We start from the raw sequence: 19,430 nt of genomic DNA, 5'->3' as shown, positions 1-19,430 counted from the left end.
TACTCTTTGTGGGGGACCAACCACCCAGCTCCCAAATAAACACACGGAGGCTTATTCTTAGTTCTGAATGCCAGGCCTTAGTGTGGCTTGTTTCTTGCCAGCTTAACTTAAATTATTCTACTGCCTTTTGCCTCTGGGCTTTTATCTTTCTCCATTTCTGTATACCTTTCTTCCTTCTTACTCTGTGACTGGCTGGGTGGCTGGGTAGCTTCCCCTGGTGTCCTCTCCTTGTTCTCGCTCTTGTTGCTCCTCTTCTTCCACATCTCTCCACCTATTTATCCTCTCTGTTTGTCAGCCCTGCCTATCCTTGCTCCTGCCTCGCTATTGGCCATTCCGCTCTTTATTAAACCATCAGGTGTTGTAGACAGGCACAGTAACACAGCTTCACAGAGTTAAACAATGGAGCGTAATCAAAAGTAACATACTCAACATTCCACATTTTCAGTATCCACATATCAGTTGATGGAGATCTAAGCTGCTTCCAATTTCTAGCTGTTATGAATAGAGCAGCAGTGAATATGAATGAGTCAGTATCTCTATAGTAGGGTATAGATTCTTTTGGTTATATGCCCAAAAGTAGTATAGCTGGATCTTGTGGTATATCAATTTAACTTTTTGAGGAACCTCCACACTGATTTCCATAGGGACTGTACCAGTTTGCACTCCCATCAGCAATAAATAAGTGTTCGGCTTTCCTCACATCCCCCTAGCATGTGCTGTCATGTGTTTTATTGATCAAGGCCATTGTGATAAGATGCAGTGTGTTGTTTCAGTTCTTTTTTCAATAGTCTGTTGACAATTGCTTAATGTCCTCATATGTGATCAGTTTGGAAAAGGTTCCATGGGTCACTGAGAAGAAAGTATATTCTTTATTGTTTGGTGAAATACTCTGTAGACATCTGTTAGGTCTGCTAGATTTATGACATTATTTGACTTCAGCATTTCTCTGTTCTGTTTTAGTCTGGATGGCCTGTCTGTTGGTGACAGTGGAGAATTGAAGTCACGCAGTACCCACGTGTGAGAGAGAGTCAGTGTGTGATTTTAGCTATAGTTGTGTTTCTGTTATGAACTTGGGTGCCCTTGTGGTTAGTCCTTAAGTGTTTAGAATTAAAGTCTCTTCTTGGTGGATTTTTACTTTGTGAGTATGTAGTTTTCTTTCCTGTCTCTTCTAATCAGTTTTGGTTTGAAGTCTATTGTGTCAGCTATTAAAATAGCTACATGTACTTGCTTCTTGGGTCCATTTGCTTAGAATACCTTTTCCATCATTTTCCCCTGAGGTGACGGCTGTCCTTGATGACCAGGTATGTTTCTTGGGTACAGCAGAAGGATAGATCCTGTTTTCTAATCAAAACTGTTAGTCTGTGCCTTTTTGCTGGGGAGTTGAGACTGTTAATGTTAGTAGTTACCAATGAGCAGCATTTATTGATTTCTGTTATTTTATTCCTATATGGTGGTCCCCTCCCCGCCTTTTTAAACCAACCATACTGGGAGTATTTGTTCCTTGTGTCTTCTTGAATGTAGTTAATCTAGATTGGTAGATTGAAATTGCCAAATTTGGTTTCATTGTGGAATGTTTTTCGTTCTCTATCTATTGAATCACAATGTCAATCAATAGTTTCATTGGGTTCAGTGATCTGGGCTATTATCTGTGGTCCCTTGGAGTTTGTGGAACATCTGTCCAGGCCCTTCTGGCTTCCAGAGTCTCCATTGCAGTGGTTCTCAACCACTCATGCTATGACCCTTTAATACAGTTCCTCATGTTGTGACCCCCAACCATAAAATTATTATTACCATTGCTATATCATAACTGTAATTTATTGCTGTTATGAATTATAACGTAAATGTCTGTGTTTTCTGATGGTCTGAGGCTACCCCCCCCCCGCCCCGAAAGGGCCAGTTGACCCCAATGGGGTTTCGTCCCACAGGTTGAGAACCTTGGCTCCATTGGCCAGTTGGGTATTATTTGAATGAGCCTGGCTTTATATGTTACTTTATCATTTTCCCCTTAAACAGCTTTCCCTTTGTTCTGTGTGTTTAGTGTTTTGGTTAGTATTGGTTAGTATGTGTCATAGGCAGGGGTTTCTTTTCTGGTCCTGTCTGTTTGGTGTTCTGTATGCTTCTTGTATTAGGTTGGAGAAATTTTCTTCTATTATTTTGTTAAAAAAATATTTCCTAAGCTTTTGACCTGGGTTTCTCCTTCCTCTATTCCTATTATTTGTAGCTTTGATCCTTTCATAGTGTCCCAGGTTTTCTGGCTATTTTGTGACTGGATATTTTTTAGGCTTGAAATTCTCCTTGAGTGAGGTGTTCAGTTCTTCTACCTTGTCTCCAGCACCTGGCATCTCTCTTGCATCCCTTTCACTGTGTTGGCAAGGCTTGCCTCTGAGGTTCTGTATGGCATCTGAGCCTTTCATTTCCAGTTTCATCTCGGCTTGGGTTTTCTTTAGCGATTTTATTGTTTTGTTAAATTCTACTTTCATGTCTTGAAATGTTTTTATTATTTCGTTCAGTTGTTTTTGTTTTCAGTCTTCATTAAAGAAGGTATTTATTCATAATTCTCTTAAGGTCCTTGAATATATTCATAATGGCTGTTTTGACGTCCTTGTCTTGTGTGTCTGGTAAATTGTCTTTTCACTGCCTATCACAATAGGGTTGCTGGGTTCTGGAGGAGGTGTGGTCTCAGTTCTTTATGTTGGTGACATGTGTGCTGATGTCTAAGCATCTGGAGTTATGATGTTTGAAGTGTTTCTTGGTGTGACAGCCAGTCTTATTTTTGTTGGGTGGGAGTTCTAGTCTTTGGTTGCTGTTGCCCACTCTGGGTCCCAGCCAAGTGTAGCAGCTGTGGTGTCCCTGGGTCCCACCCAAGTGTGGCGGCTATGGGGTCCCTGGTAGAGAGCAGGTCATTGAGTAGAATCACAACGGAATGGAGATGCGCTAGAAAGGAAAGCTGCGAGGAACAGCAAGAAAGAACTAGAGGAACCCTGGATTTGCACCAACAGCCCACATCCCAGGAGGATGGAGATAGGCTGGGAGGAGGGGCAGCAGGCAGGCTGAGGCCAGTCTAAGGGTTGAGTATTGAGACACTGAAATGGAAGACAGGAAAGAGGATAAAGGATCCTATCAGAGTCCCAGGGCTAGTATAGCAGCTGTGATAGAGGTTCTGAGCCTTGGTAGAACCACAAAGGAATGGAGATGGGCAAAATTTGGAAAGACTGAAAGGGACCCCCAGGAATAACTAAAGGACCCTGAGTCGGAATCAGGAGCAGCTATGTGTTTTTCTGAGACAGGGTCTCACTCTGTAGCCTCCTTCCTCAGCTTCTCCATGGCTGGGATTGCAGGTGTGAGCCAGCATATGCCACTCCCTGTAACTGACATTAACCAATTTTACTTCATTTCATTGCTGAGACTTGAGCCTGTGGCCTTGCACTTGATAGGTAAGTATGCCAGTGATCTGCACTCACAGATCCACCCAGTTGGCATCTCATTTGCTTCACCCTAAGTGCATGGGATGTACTATATGAATGTGCCATTTTGCCCTGCTAGAGCTTGAACTGCTTACCTGCAAATGCTCTGTAAATTGTTGTGTGTAGTTCAGGCAGTGCCTGTGCCCACAGAGTGGAACAGTATTGATTATAAAATAGCCTCAGAGAAGAGACAGAGCAAAGACCACAGACTCACAGCATATCGCTGCTGCTCTCTAGATTTCTGAAGCACAGCCGAGCACCTCCATACTAAACCTAGGGCATAGGGTTTAGCTCCTGCCACGGGGTGTCAGAGCTCCTGTGCTGTGTTTTCAGCAACACTTTGGAAGCAGGCTCACTCCACAGAAAGGCTGATGATGTAATCAGAGTGTACTGTGTACAGCATCCTGGATCTGCCGTATATTGGTGCATAAGTCATGGAAACAGGTGTGATGAAGTCTGGCCTCTGCCCTAGTCCTTCAGAGCTGGTCAGTAGTACTGTCAGTGGCACTTGGTTTACCGTTGTGTGGAGTAGTCTAGCATTGGTTGGCTCAGCCCCCTTCTACTGCCTTCCTGAAGCTACACCCTCACCCCTGTCTTCGTCAACCCACTTGTCACTTCCTACTTTAATGGTTGGTGCTTCCTTTGATAGTTTCTTCTGAATTATAGATGCTGTTATATTCTATTAGATATAAATTTACTCAAGCCCTTCTATTGTGTAACATTTCAGAAAATGTCTGGGTTTATCTTATTTCAGAACCAAGAAAGCCCCAATAAAATAACTTCTGGCCAACAGACTGAACCAGAAAAACATACCAATTTTTTTCATTATGTCCTCTAAAGAATGTAAGTGCCAGACATTATGTATATAACCCCAGCACTTAAGTGGCTAAGGCACTTCTGTCTTATTGCAGATTCAAGACCAGTCTAGACTACAAACTGAAATTATTTCTCAAAAATATATGGATAGGGTTGGTTAGATGACTCAAGTGGGTAAAGGTACTTTCCTTGTAGACCTGGTGGTTCAATACTCTGAACCCACATAAGGGTGGAAGGAAAGAACCAGCTTCACACAGTGTCCTTTGACCTCTTCATGTGTGCCATGGTGCACATACAATAAGAGTAAATTCTTTGTTTAAAACGTGGTTAGATACATGTACATTTAAAAAATACCACATAGATAATATATTTTAATGCCATGATTATTTAGTGGGAACATCATTAAACATTAACAATAGTCTGCACGCATGATGTTCTCTGTGCGTATGTGTGTGTAAACATGTTTGTGAATGTAAAAGTGTGTAAGGGTGTACATGGCAGGGGCTTGTCAGAGGTCATGGCCAAGTGTCTTCCTTCATCATGTCTCCACCTTACTTTTTGAGGCAGACAGGGTTTTCACTGAACCAGCTAAGGTGGCTGGCTGGCAAGCCCTAGGGATGCACTGTGCCCATCGGTCCAGTGCTGGCACTACAAGCCCATGGCCCTAAACCTGGGTTTACATGGGTGCTGGGGAATAAACTCGGGTCTTCATGCTTTTGTGGCAAGCATTTTACCAACTGGGCATCTCTCTAGGCCACAGATGGTATTGTTTGGGGGGTGGAGTTTGACACAGGGTCTCTCTTACACAGAGATCTGCCTGCCTCTCCTTCTGGAGTACTGGGATTGAAGGTATGTACCACTGTGCCCAGTTCCCAGATGCCACTCTTTTTATTGTTTTTATTGAGCTATACATATTTCTCCATTCTCTTCCTTTCCTCCTCCTCTACCCTCTCTCATGTCCCCCACACTCCCAACTTACTCAGGAGCTCTTGTCTTTTTCTCCTTCTTATGTAGATCCATATATGTCTCTCTTAGGGTCCTCTGTTGTCTAGGTTCTCTGGGATTATGAATTGTAGGCAGGTTTTTCTTTGCTGTATGTCTAAAAGCCACTTGTGAGTGAGTACATATTATATTTGTCTTTTGGGGTCTGGGTTACCTCACTTAGTATAGTTTTTTTCTAGATCTATCCACTTGCCTGCAAATTTCAAGATGTCATTATTCTTTATAGTTGTGTAATATTACATTGTGTAACCTACCACATTTTTTTATTTGTTCTTTGGTTGAGGGGCACCAGATGTCATTCTTAATATGAGGTTGGGACTGTACATTATGGACAGTAATATTAGAAAAGCTGGTGTCATTTGCCTGCAGCTCTGATTGGAGTCACAGTTTGCTTGCCCAGTACTCTTGAGGCCTTGAGCTTCTGAGTGGACTGATGCTGGGCATACACCAATAGAACACTTGGAACATCACCTCCCACAGGGTACTCAGCCTGTAGAGAAGAGTTTAGCTTAGGAAGTGAAACTTGGCATCTGGAGAGCTGGCTCGCATTTAAGAGCAAAGACTGCTCTTGCAGAGAACCCGACTTTGATTCCCAGCACTCATGGCAGATGGCTCCCACCTGCCTATAACTCCTCAACCTCCTCAGGCACCTGAGCGCAGTGCACACACACATGAGCATAATTAGAAATAAAATAATTCTTCTTAAAAGAAATTGAAACTAACTTTTGCTAGCCACCTCCTGTTGGAAGTGTTGCCACAGAGCACGGGAGTAGGAAGAGTCCGACAGTCGTCACAGGCTGTCTTCTAGTGTATGTCTCTCGAGTAGTGTGGTGCAACATTAATGATAATGAATTTGGATTATGAAATTGGCGATATTCATACATATTTCACACTAATGTGAGATTTTTATTAAAATAATAAATACCCTGTATACTGATTTTTCCAAGCATTAGTGTTTTTATTGCATCTTAGCAAATGGTCTGACTCTATGTTTTTAGAGTTGAATGTGTAGGGGAGAGTTACAAACGTAGCAAAGGTGATGAGAACAGTCGCAATAATTCTTTGAACAGTCTAGGGTGCTTAGTAATTCACTGGCCTGAAGTCACCCAGTAGCAAGGACAGAACTTGGATTTCAACTGCAGAGCTGACTCACCTTGCGTGGGCTGGTAATTCCTTCAGCGTCTTTTTCAGGTTCTACCAGGCAGTCCTTGCCTTGGGAGTAGCTGCCCGCATGTTCCACTGTATTTTTCCCCTCATTCCTTTGTAATTTCTGGTAATTGAGTTCCCTCATCAGAAATACGTTATGCTGGGAAAGATGCTGTTGAGCTCTCAGAGACCAGTCTGCACAGTGGTCTGCTAGCTAGAAAGGATATACCTCTCTCGCCTTACCTACAGGGAAATGACCTTACAGTAAAATCGGATATGCCAAGTGTGAATGCAGGAGGTGGCTCCTGAAGCATGCTCGCTGGTAGGAACCTCCTTTTCTTGAACAGAGTTTACCTAGGAGTAAGTAAAGACACGTGCCATGACACCAGATCCAGAGTTGGGAACACTGGGCTTATGACATAGTTTCAGTAATAAAGGAGGATGCTAGCCTGGCATAATAGGTAAGTAAATAGACTCCTTCCTTTTTGCTTATTCGGTTATTCACCCAGCATAGCCTCAGAAATAGCTGCCAGCTTTAAGGAAGGAAAGAAATGAAAGAGAGCACCTGCGTTCTCAAGGAAGGCTGAGGCCTCTCTTTGGTTACGGGTGCTGGGTTTTTTAAGAGGGTGTGTCTTTATTTAGTGTGTGGGCATGTTGGCCTCGGGAAGACATTCAGCTTCAAAAGGCAAAATGTTTTGTAACCCAGAAATGTAATTGTGAGTAGAATTATTATATCTGATGATGAAATGAGACCTGACTAGTGTGCACACAGCACGTGTGAGGTTGTACTCGCTGGGCCTGCATCTGTTGAGAGTTCAGAGGCCCCACGTGAGCACAGCTGTGACTCCACGAGACGCAGCCCGTGTGAGCAGGGGTGGATGCTCATGCAGCTTAGGGAGCAGGCAGCTCTCCAGTTCAAAGGAAGAGAGGAACTTGACTTGCTGGCAGCTTACTGCTGGTGGCGGTCTGATTTCCCCAGGAGCTGATGGTAGATAGTGGGGATCCACCTTCAGCTAAAGGTGTGGGTTAGCCACCGCCTTCTATCAAGGAGAAACTTCAAAGTGGGGAAGGTGAGCCACACAGTTGCCCCAGGCTTGGGAGAGACAGACTTGGAATGGGAATTCCAATCTCATAAAAGTCACTAAACAGCTCTCAGGCGTCAGGCAGCCTTTGTAGCTATAGTTCCCAATTGGTCTGAACTGAGTTTGGCACATATAATTATTTTGGCATAAAAAGTAGCCATTAACTATTACAGAGGACTTTTAGAATTAGTCATGGTATTACGGATGGATGTTCAGACCTCCTCAGAGTTCCTGCATCTTTGTAAGGTAATCTCCTTTTCTGTAATGTTGGATTAGCATTTCATCGGATGAACCACGTGCTGCATTGGAGCGAGCCCTTTTGATCTCTCCTGTTTCGGCTGTGGTCAAGTATACATAATATAAGATTGACTGTGTGTATTTGTGGGGTGGGGTGCACAGGCACAGTGGCCAGAGGCCAATAGTAGGTGTCTTCATCACTCAGCAGTCAGCTCTTTTTTTTTTTTTTTTTTTTTTAAGGCAGGGTCTCTCACTAAACCTGAAACTCAGCAATTCAGCAAATCTGACTGGCCAGTGAGCTCCAGGGACCCACCTGTATCTGCTCCAAGTTTCTAGGCGGATGCTGAGGACGTGAGCTTGTGTCCTCATGCTTGCAACTACCCGAGTATCTTCCCAGCCCCAAACCCACCATTTTAATCATTTCAGCTTACTGTTCAAAAGTGTTAGTGTTTACAAAATCGTGTGGTTGTCCCCAGTGTCCTTTTCTAGAATTTTCCCATCACCCCAGTGATGTGTTCATAAGAAATCTTTTATTATAGCTATATCAGGTGACTTTAGTAACATCTTTTTGTTTCTTTATTAAGTAGTTAGCTATCTGATTTTTTTTTGAGCAAGATTTTTGATAGCAAGAATCAGAAAAACGTAAAATAAGCAATGATTCATGAGCTGGATAATTAGCTTGTGATTATATGTTTTGTGGTAACAACCTAAACACTTAATCATAGAGCAGTATCCTGAAACCCAGCTTGTGCAAAAATAATGGGTAGCCTCATCCGTCAACTCTTGAACTGGGAAGTAGGTTTTCAAGCCCCGGAGGCTGAGGGTTACTGTTAGTTAGTAGTCTTTTTTCTGCATTAAACACAACCTTATTTAACTGTGTGACAGTCTAGCAAAACAGGTGACCTTAAGCCAGTTTCCTAAACCTCGCGACTACTAAACTCTTGCGTTTTTGCTTTTCCTTGGTTTGCTTCTGGCATGATGGAGGCTTCTCTACATTAGGTGTCTGGTCCACAGGTCCTTATCTAGTTGCTCAACCAAGGCTAACTAACCACTTACCAGATACTCGCTGTATTGTCAGTGTGCATTGCTTTGTTTGGAGACCTCCAAAGTGTATTTAGAAAAGGAAGAATGCAATTTTTTTTTTCTCTGCTCCTCTTTTGTGTGTTTCAAAAGAAAATGCCCACATAGAAGAAAGTTAGACTGGCATCTTAAGTCACAAAATGCCATGGGAAGCTGGGTAATGTCCCATTCAGCCCCACGCCAAGCCTGCCCAGCACCTCTGTAGTTACCTGGTAGTTCCTGTGTTGACTTTCTGAACTGACCTGCTGGCCTGACAGTCATTTCCTTTTGGAGCTTGCTGCTCCACCAGTTCACCAGATTCCCCCGAAGTAAGCGGCAGCTCGAGTAGGACGGCTCTGCCGGAATTTAATCAGCTGAGGTGGAAAGTGCTTCTTCTGCCGACCCGGTGGGCTGTTTGTCCTGCAGTCTTGCTCTCTGGACACTGCCTCTCCTGATTGGTATCAGGCCATCAGAACTCCAGGGTCTTCTGTCTCCAGGGAGTGCACATCCACCCCACAAACTACTCCTGCACCCACAAAGCCCACAAATAGAAAATGTCCTTGCCTGACTTGATAAGCGAAGAACCAATTCTAGGAAGACCCATGGTCTGTGGAGATCACCCCACCCCATTTCCCCCTGGACAAAGCTTGATGACTGTCTCCCGCCACTCTCTGGCGCTCTCTTCCCTACCTTGACCAGAAGAGCCCTGTGTTGGGAATGGGATGGGGTGGGGATAGGGAGCAGATTAGCCTTCAGAACTCGCTCACCTGTCACTGGACCTTCTTCTAGCAGAAAGGCAGCATCATTTGGATGAAAATTGTCCTCTGCATGTAGAACACACTCAACAGTCAGCCCTGAAACTCCCCTGTCTCCTAGATCTCGTCAGCTCTTGTAACCGGCCTGTGAACTGGCAATCTTTGTGACAAAGACAACTCTGACTTCTAAAGAAAAATAGGTGTTTGGGGAAGCATGCAGAAGAAGCTGTAGAAGTGGAGAAGTGAACGCTCTTGGCACCCTCAGGACCTGGAGCTTGCTGTTTTGGCAGAGAGCCCAGTTCCGGAGGCACTGGCCCCTATGCAGCAGCCATCCACTTTACTGAGCATCACTTGTGAATACTCATGGCACTCCTCCCTCAGGCCCCCAGTGTCTCTGCTCACCAGTGGGGCCTTTCCATGGGGTGGCAACTCCCTTCAGCTCCTGCTGGACTGAGGTTTGCTTATAGTTCTCACACACAGAACAAGCAGGTGGACACAGGAACAAACCATGCAAGAAATGTTTCTAGACTTCCATGCTTGAGTCACCCAGCCATTGCCCTCCAGCCTGCTCTTGTTCATTGTTCTCTCCTGCTTTTTCTTTTCTAAATAAGAACACTGTTCCAGCCTTACAGGGAGCTGCAGTGTCTTCACAGCCTCTGGCTTCCCCAGTGCCCTCTGATCTGCCCTTCCCAACCCCTGCACAGATTTTTAGGTATTTTCATGGAAATCTATTTGACCATTTTAGGTTTATTTTCAACTACCTTGTCCTTGCTCTGAGAACTTGGCATTTGATGTTCCAAACAATTCTGTTTTTTTTTTTTATTGGTTATGATTGTTTCCTATTGTTGGGAAGCTCTTCCATGGTTTAAATAGATGCACATCTTTCGTGCCTAGTAACTTTCAACAATAGCCGCCAGCTGAGGACAGCTGCGTCTTATTCCAGGCTCATGTCCTCTTCTGGTCTCTTGGGCTGGCCATTCTATACTGGAGCAAGATGCAGATCCTGGGACACTGGTTTTGATGCAGGGTCTGGGGTCCCAAGATCAGGCATTTGTGTTTCTTGAGCCAGGCATATAGCTCATGGTAGACCTCTTGTCTAGTAGGCAAGGGCCCTGGATTCAGCTCATCCAGAACTACAAAAACAGAAGTAATGACAAGTCACATTTCTCACAGCATCCCAAACTGACACCAGTAGGAGCGTTCTCAACGTTTAAACCTCACGAATCCTGTAAGACAGAGTCTCAGGATTTTATAAATAGTATCCTCCTAATAGAAGGTGATTTCTTTGTTAGTCTTTAGTTCACGTTGGGTTCTTTGGCATAAATATCAGAAGCAAATGAACAAGTGGGTGGAAAACCCCTTACACAGGTTCTCTTTAGAGGTTCTTCACTGATCCTCCTTTGTCTTTCATTAAACTTGTACAAAACCCAAAAACATTTAATTTATTCTTTGTTTGGTGTTGAACAATCTATGAACTAGATTCAAAGGGGAGAAATAACTCTTTAACTTCTCTTTCAAGGCTTAACTGAATTCTAATGTGTTTAATTGCCGGTAATCCCCTGCATTCTCTAACCCATACACACACCATTTCACCCCAGGCACTTAGTAAAGGAGCCAGAGCAAAGTTCTGCCTCTGCAGGGCTGGCTGGTTCAGAAGCTTACACATGCCAGCAGCCAGGCAGCTGCTTTCAACCACGTTTGCAAATAGAAGCATTAGCTGTGTACTCAGAAGAGCATTCACGGGCCTGAAGAGTACAGACCTCTGTGTGGCTGTTTTAAATGTCTGGCTAGATTGTGTATGTACAGTCACAGCATGCTCTTTGCTTGGACAAGTGTTGTATACCTCATTGGTGAGGTATAGATGCATGTTTAAGTAACATTCCCCCAAGCACAGAAGGCTTATGCTGCAAGGACTTGTCACAGATACGTGAGGACATCCAGAAAATACCCAGAGGCTCAGAAAAATTAGATGCTTTTTTTCCCTATCTACAAGACAGTCCCAGCCACAAACAAGCATTCAACATGTGCCCTGATGGGACAAGGCCTTGCATCGTGGGCTGTCCTTCCTAGTCCCCCAAGTGTTCCATTGTGGCCATTACCAGCTTGCTGCTCTGCCAGCCAGCACAAACCAGTTTTTTCTGTCTGGTCTCATTTGAGGTAGTCACAGTTGGTTGCTCATATTGTGCTTCTAGAGCAGCAGTGTGGCTGCCCACACCTAATGGGTGTTCTGGCTGGGACAATGCTTTGTTGTATGTAGGGTCACGTGCAACATCAAGAAGTCGCAAGTGTTCAGGGTTTCTCCACACATTTAACACATCAAGGATGCTAATCATTAATCGTGGCATTTTTAGGAGGGATATTGTCTCACAGAATATGGGTTCTGGATTCAAGTAAACCAACAGGAACCATGAGAACTGGGTGGCCTCTCCACTGCTTGAGAGATCTGTCTCTGGTTTATGGTCAGCCTTGAAACCATATACACACAAACAGCCTCAGCAGATTCTATTAATGTATGTTTGTGCATACAGATACACATGTATGTGTATAACAAAAAAAGAAAAAGAGGCTAAAAACTTGAGAGTGGAGAGTAACTGGGAGGAGCTGGAGACAGGAAGAGGGGTTTCTATTTCAATTTAAAACATTCAAAGTAACATACACTTAGCCAGGCGGTGGTGGCACATGCCTCTGGGAGGCAGAGGCAGGAGGATCTGTGTGAATTCGAGGTCAGCCTGATCTACAGAGCTAGTACCAGGACAGGCTCCAAAGCTACACGGAAAAACCCTGTCTCAAAAAACAAAAACAAAATCAAAACAAATAAACAAAAAACCAACAGCAACGACAAAAAAAATGCACTGAAAAAAAAAAAAGAGCCAGGATATTAATGCTTTTAACATCATGCCTGGCACTCAGTGCCCACTCCATTTTGAATGGCTCTTCCCTAGCAAGCCCATTCTACTTCTGCATCTACCCCTGTGAGCCATCTCTGCCTCCACTCTTTTCAACCCAGAGTAGCAGGCACTAGAGAGTAGTCGCACAAGAAGCATTTTGGAAACCTGCCTGCTGCAACAATCAGTTCTGGAATTGACTTGATATCATAATTTATTTAGTTAGACCCAGAATAATTGCTCTGTGTTCCAAGGTTGTTAAACAGGTACTAGAATAGACCAACAAGGATGCAAGTGTTCTGGCTTATACTGCCATTTGTTGGCCTATTTGCCTCTCAGGTAAAATGAGAAAAATAAATTGGAACATTCTTACTTAATGGTCATTGGATGTTGCTTGACCCTCAAAGACGGTCAGGTATATGAGACTCAATATCGTAGTTTCTTTTGTGAGCTGGGATGGGTGCACAGTGTGTGTCTGAATGCAGTTTTGACCTTATTTTCTTGCCGTTATTATTTTTCTCTTCAGTTCTGACACAGTCAGTCCTTACTTTCTTGCATCCACACCCCCATGGTAGTTTCCACAGAGAGCTGTGCTGTCAACTCTCCTCAATCCAGGGCCTCCTAAGAACCTGCAGAGCTACTGTCACCCTTTCCAAATTAAGACTTAAAGACAAAGGGAACATTTTTGACAATTTTTTTGGCAGACACACGTGTTTGGTTTGCTTCCTGTTGCTGTGAGGGAAAACCAACCAAAAGCCAGGTAGGGAAGAGAGTTTGTTATTCCTTCAGTTTGCAGTTTTTCATGGAGGGAAGTCAGGGCAGGACCTCAGGCCCAGACCCGGAGGCAGGAACTGCAGCAGAGACCATGGAGGAAGGGAGCTTACTGACTCGCTCCTCTGCTTCATGTTCATCTGGCTTTCTGATAACTCCCCGGGGTGGCACTGCTCACAGTGGGCTGGGCCCTCCCACAAATCCCACATCTGTCATTAATCAAGAAAATGCCCCACAGACTCAACTACAGGCCAGTCTGATGGTGGAATTCGTCTCAGGTGAGGGTCCCTCTTCCCAGGTGACACTAGCTTGTGTTGAATTGACAAAAAACTAACCAGGACATATATCTAAGAGCCAACTTTCGTTTTTCTTATTTGTGAAACTGTCTCAAACATTGGGTTTGTCTTTAATTCTCTGTGTAGAATCGGTTCATGTTGATACTTGCAAAGCCCTTCTGTGTTGGATTTGATCGTTTGATTGGAGCTGCTGTGTGCCCAGAAGCTCCTTCCTGATCCTTCAAGTCCCAAGTCCTTTCTACACTTTCATCTTCAACAGTCGCATTTCAAACGAAGTCATCAGACCTCACAAACTATTCTGAGGAAAACCCGAGCTGTTTGTATTTCTCTCCTGTTGCCACAGTCACCTTTGAGGCGCAGGAACGGTGCAGGATGGGCAGGGCAGTGAGCTGGCACGGGGCAGGTACTGAGTATCTCTGTTCCGAGGATGAGACCAGATCACCTTGATGCTGGCAGGTTGTTGGGTTGAACTGGTCCACTTCAAAGACAAAGGTTGGTCATCCTTACCTGTTTAGGTTGGCTCTGAATAAATGGTTTTACCCCCTGACAGTTACAGTCATTTAATCTTAAATAAGCAGTTACATAATTATAGAAATATTCAGATTTTAAAAGAAAATGTATAATTGATTGAAAGCCATGTTTGCATCAAGAAAGCTGGCACCCAGGGAAGGTGTGTACACTGCTGTCCAATCAGGTGGACTCTACCCATAGCACTGCCAGCATCGGAAGGTGCAAAGCTGAGCAACCAGAGTGTCTGCTTTCATCCTGTAAAGAATATGATGCTTCGACTTTCAGTTGTACAAACAAACGCATCACAGTGCAATTTTCTGTCCATGTTTCCTCACGATGGAACTATTTAAATCTGAATTTGAAAGAGAAGAAAAACAATCTGTGGCTCAAAATGAAAATACTATTATTGTTCTCAGCCAGCCATGCCTAGTTAGCAGATCCTGCATGTTGGGAGCTGGTTTTCCTTCCCTGTGCCTCACCCTGCGTACAGTGCATGGAGAAGGGATGATAGTGGTACTCATTTGTGTTTTAATAAATAGAGCTTGCCTGAAGATCAGAGAGCAAAGCAGCCATACTAGTCAGCTTTACAGACCAGGGAGTAGTGGCACACACCTTTAATCCCAGGACTCTAGACAGAGGCAGATTGATCTCTGAGTTTAAGGCCAACCTGGGCTACACAAGATTGAATCTCAGCACTTGAGATCACACACTTTTAATCCCAGCACTAGGGAGGTGGAGACAGGAGTGATGTGGCTATAAAGGGGAAGAGACAGGAAGTCAGTGGTGTGTGGAGTCTGAGGATTTGAGGAGACAGGATCTTGCCCCTTTGGTCTGAAGATTTGGTAGAGGTAAAACGTCTCTCTGGTAGTTGGTTGCTTTGCTTTTCTGATCTTCAGGTTGAACACCAATATTTGTCTCTGGGTTTTTATTATTCATGCTGTAAATGAGTGCATTCCTGACTGTAGACCTGAACTACCCCTGCCATCTCAGGCTTTCTCACTGCTGACTGCAGCCTCGACATCACCTGACTGTTCTCTGCTACTCTCATTGGCCTGTGGTTGTTCATTCAGGCTTTGTCCTTCCTGCCCAGTTGATTTCCTCTTCTGGTCCTCTGCTGCTCTGGTTCAGAGCCTCGGGTTGTCCCCATGCCCTCTTCCAGCCTCATCCTGCATCCCAGTCAAGTTGGGAGACAGCAGACACTTTTGTAGGTTCCCACAATTGTACCTCTCTCCTAAAAGGCACAAGTTTGGAACTAAGTGTACTTTTTTATTGGTAATTTTTCAGTTATTTCTGTTTAGTTTTTGAGATTATAATATAATTACATCATTTCTCTGTTCCCTTTCCTCTCTCCAAACCCTCCCTTTTACCCCTCCTTGCTGTTTCCAATTCATGGCCTCTTATTTTCATTGTTGTTATATACATATGTGCATATGTATATACATATATATTTCTAAATATAACCTGTTCAATCTGTATAATGTTACTTTCATGTATGTTTTCAAGGTTGAATTTGGTATTTAATAATGATAAAAAAAAATTTTAGGCATCACCATTGTTCTATTCAATAGATTTACCTCATGCACACGAGTAACATTGAATTATTATCCAGGTAGAGAACAAAACCATCTCTCTAGAATATTCCCTCATGTCCTATCCCTATTGCTTAGCAACTGGACCACTCAGTTTTGACCAGACCCATTTTGAACTTCATATAACAGAGTCTATCAGCTGTCTTCTGGGTGAGGTGGGTTCTTGAGACCTTCAGAATTCTGCAGATCTGAGGCGTCTTCTGGGTGAGGCGGGTTCTTGAGACCTTCAGAATTCTGCGGATCTGAGACGTCTTCCCTTCTGGGGCTGGGGAATGTGGAGGGACTCAGATTCAAGATTTTTGCAGAAGAACTGATGCCTCGTTGGGTTTGGAGTGTGCAGGATGTGCTTGCAGCCCCACCAATAATCAGATGACTGAAACCCTAGCTTGCTCTGGTCAGCAGTTCTCAACAATTCAGTCTGGTAACATCGCTCCCGGTGGACAGTAATAGCTACAGAAGCAGAATTGCTTGGGAAATGCATTTGGGCCTAAGTCTCTTAGCCAGATGTTTTGAAGTCGGGAACAGCTTCAGGTCACATGCTACCTGTGACTTGTGTAATGACCTCTTGTGTGGGATTAGAAGCCACAGTTCTGCCTCTGGTGTCTCTGGAGCTAACTGACCCTCCTGTTGCTTGGCCGCAGGCATGCTGCAGAAGTGTCCCTCCATTGATGACTTCGTGGGCGCCCTCGTTTCTGACTTGAATCTGGACTTTGAAACTTTCTTCATGGATTCTAAATAGCAGACGCATGGCTCGCCACCAGATCTCGATCATACAGCTACAACAGCTCCATCCAACTTCAGTTCACTGAGGAAATATTCCCTGACAAGCCTTCAACTGACGGAACTTGGAATAAATGTGTTTCAATTACGCTGTGTCTCACCTGCTTGGCAGTGTCTTAAGCATTTTTTTTAGTCTATTTGTGAACCATAGAAGTTTCTGATTATAGAGTACCAGTGTTCCTAGCTTGGTGCTGTGTCCAGACTGCTGCCTTGTTGCTGTCTAATTGAATGCATTAGAAACGCTGCAGAAAACTAAATTGTTGCAAGTTAGGACAATTTGAAGAGTTCTCAAAAAGATCACACCTGTTTTTTAAAGGAGGACTGCCATTTCTTAAGACCTCTGTCCTAGTGTCTTGGATAGTCAGTTGCAGCAACCAAGAAGCCAGACAAAATATTGCCACTGACATGCATCTTCCAGGGTGTTTAGGCTCTACTGATGGGCTCAGAACTGGGAGGATGTGAACTCGAGCTTTGCTGTCTTGACTGAAAGTCAGGGAGTGAGCACATAAGGAGCCGGGTTCGAACCTCATCTGTCATTCCCCAAAACCCACAGCTTATGCTGGTGTCTACTGAGCCACTGCGTATTGCGAATACTGGGAGAGAAATCATTTCTTGGATGTGAGGTGTTTTCCCACCGTTAAAGTCAAGCAGCTAACTGTAGCCCTTTCGCTCTAAAATGGCATCTGGTAGAACGTACCTCTTCCTGCTTCTGCATGGCCAGTGGCAACAGAAAGGACACGTTCACTGCACTCAGACTCTAGAAGCTTCCTACAAGCTCATCAGATAGAATGGTATCCTCAGTGACCTGCTGACCTTCTCACCTGCCCACATGCGCATACACATGCAGTTCTGGATCAATGGGAAGGAAGTGGTTGGCGCTCTGAGGCCAGCTTCCTCACAGCCAGGATGGCGCAGTGTTGTCTAGTCTGAGGCTCTACATGCCAACCCTAGGAGGCACCTGGCAGGAGCCTGGAAGCTGGAGGATGGATTGGGTGGTGGTGGTGACAGAATGGGCTCCAGTGCCAATGCCTGGGGGTGGAGCCAAATCCCACCCTGTTTCTTCTCCTTATCTGATCTGATCCTTGTGCTCACAGATGCCGGCTCTGTTCTGGGAAATATCCGGGGAGGCATCAAGCTGTTGTCAGCTGCAGGGCCATCTGATGATGCAACAGGCTCTATGGTGTCCCTGGGGTGCCAAGTCCCTGTGTCTTCACCAGTGTTCCTTTTGCCAGATATGTGGGCTAGTCAGGGGAGCTGAAGCAGATTGGGGAAAGCAAGGATAGCCCCCTTTAAAGAGCTGCTTCTGGTTCTTGGAGGACTTTGCAACTGTTACAGCTGCTTACTAACCATATGAAGAAAGAGCCTGCCCAAGTGAGGAGACTGGAAGGCCAGTCAGAGGGAAGGGAAGGGATTTAGGAAAGGGGAGGGTCCTGGGATCCTGTAAGACGTCTTCGTGAGCCCACTTGCCTCTCTGAGGCTGTCATTTCACTATCTAAGTGCTTTGGTCTTTTCTACACACAATTCTGTGTCCATCCCATAGAACAAAATTAATTTTTTGAAAGTCACACAGCAGAGACTAGGAAATGTACAGCCCCCTAGAATGTGAGTTTATTATTGTTTTTCTCTGTGTGGGATTTTGGGGTAGCAGACCTTCGCTTTAGACTTGTGGAGGGATGAGCACCACTGTTTTGTTCTAGAGAGAAGTGCTTGGTAGCGTTTCCCTCGCACACCCCAAACTGGCTTAGATGTTAAAATTTGGTGGCTTTAATCGTTTTAAAAAAATTAGTTAGCAGTGATTCAATTAAAAGTAGAATAAAAACAACAGATATGCTGGAGGCTTGTCTCTCGGTGGCTCTAGGTCCTGCCAAACTGGCAGGGCTAATAAGCATGGTGGCCTGCGTCGCAGGAAGTGGGCTCCAGAAAGAACAAAGAGCTCTCAGAAGATCCTGTGGTCCCTATTTGCAACCTGTCTGGTATGCCTTTGTCACCTGGGCTTCACCGATGATTACGCTCATTCTGCCTAATGGACACACTCCCCCCCCCCCCACTCCTTAGGGTGACAGGCTTCAGAAGGTAATGTTTGGTGGCTGGTAATATTTCTGTGTGTTTGTCCAATTGATGAAACATTTCCTACAGCTGACCGGGACCCACAGTTTCTACCAGTCTCAAAAGCAGGCTAGTATAGGTCATGTCTAGCTTCTTAAAGGATCCCAACATAGAATTCAGTGGTCACTTTCAAAATCCCATTTGCAGCATTATTATGAACCATCTTCAGATGAACCAGGTTAACCGGGGCCATCCATGCTTACATCTTGACACGGCTCCTCTTATCTGGAGAGAAATTAAAGGATCTCTTTTCCTGAGTGTTTGTTCCATCTCAGCTGTTTTAAAGTCTGGGAAACCGAGCCTGTAAGGGTGCGGGAGACATGCCTGACCTTTGCGAAGTCTCTTTGTCCTCCGAGAATGAATCAGAAGGAGCCTTCAGAGCTTCCCATCAGCAGTCTCCATGGCCTACAGAGCCAATGGGATTTTCTCCATGGGGAGGAACAGATGGGGCCCTGTAGAAGGCAGGGCAGGTAGTGAAACCGGAGGGAGGAGTCTCTGGGCCCTAATTGTTACTGAATGGAAAACAAAGAAGGCAGATGTCCTGAACATTCACTGTGTCCCATCCAAAACACGAGCCAGAGACGAGACTGGCTCCCTGAGTCACTGAACTCAGAAAGAAGTCAGGCCAAGTGGACCAGGAGTGTTCAAGTGAAGATCAAACTCAGAACATACCAAATGTAGTAAGGCCTGGGTATCATTGTGAAACATCATATGGTCCATGCCAAATCCTGCGCTTCTGTCATTCTTCCTGTGTCCCATCCGATTTGTCACATGTTAGCCCTTTAAATGATGCTGTCAGTAGGTTAGTTCTGGGTCCCATCTAATTTTGGCATGTTTGGGTTTTAAGTAGCTCATAAAACAGCAAATAAAAAGCAAACTGTGCTTACCCCACTACAGGAGGCAGCCTTCGCAACTGCAGCTCTGCAGCAGAA

At 44.7% G+C, this 19,430-nt stretch overlaps 1 protein-coding gene across 3 annotated transcripts in view; it reads left to right on the top strand.

The window, feature by feature from the left end:
* The window catches only part of LOC121435118 (mitochondrial intermediate peptidase), a 123,685-nt gene extending 107,205 nt beyond the window's left edge, over window positions 1-16,480 (top strand). For all 3 annotated transcript variants that reach the window (XM_041634208.1, XM_041634207.1, XM_041634209.1), the window contains exon 19: window positions 16,254-16,480. In XM_041634208.1, the coding sequence (XP_041490142.1) occupies window positions 16,254-16,351 (98 nt within the window). In that variant the 3' untranslated portion in view covers window positions 16,352-16,480. The remainder of the gene's footprint in view (window positions 1-16,253) is intronic.
* Window positions 16,481-19,430: the final 2,950 nt, after the last annotated feature.

Source organism: Microtus oregoni, unplaced genomic scaffold, assembly GCF_018167655.1.
Source record: "Microtus oregoni isolate MIOR12 unplaced genomic scaffold, Mior012 000045F_ref0000178, whole genome shotgun sequence".
Lineage (NCBI taxonomy): Eukaryota > Metazoa > Chordata > Mammalia > Rodentia > Cricetidae > Microtus > Microtus oregoni.
Note: the sequence above shows the minus strand (reverse complement) of the source record. Positions and strands in the feature narration are given on the sequence as shown.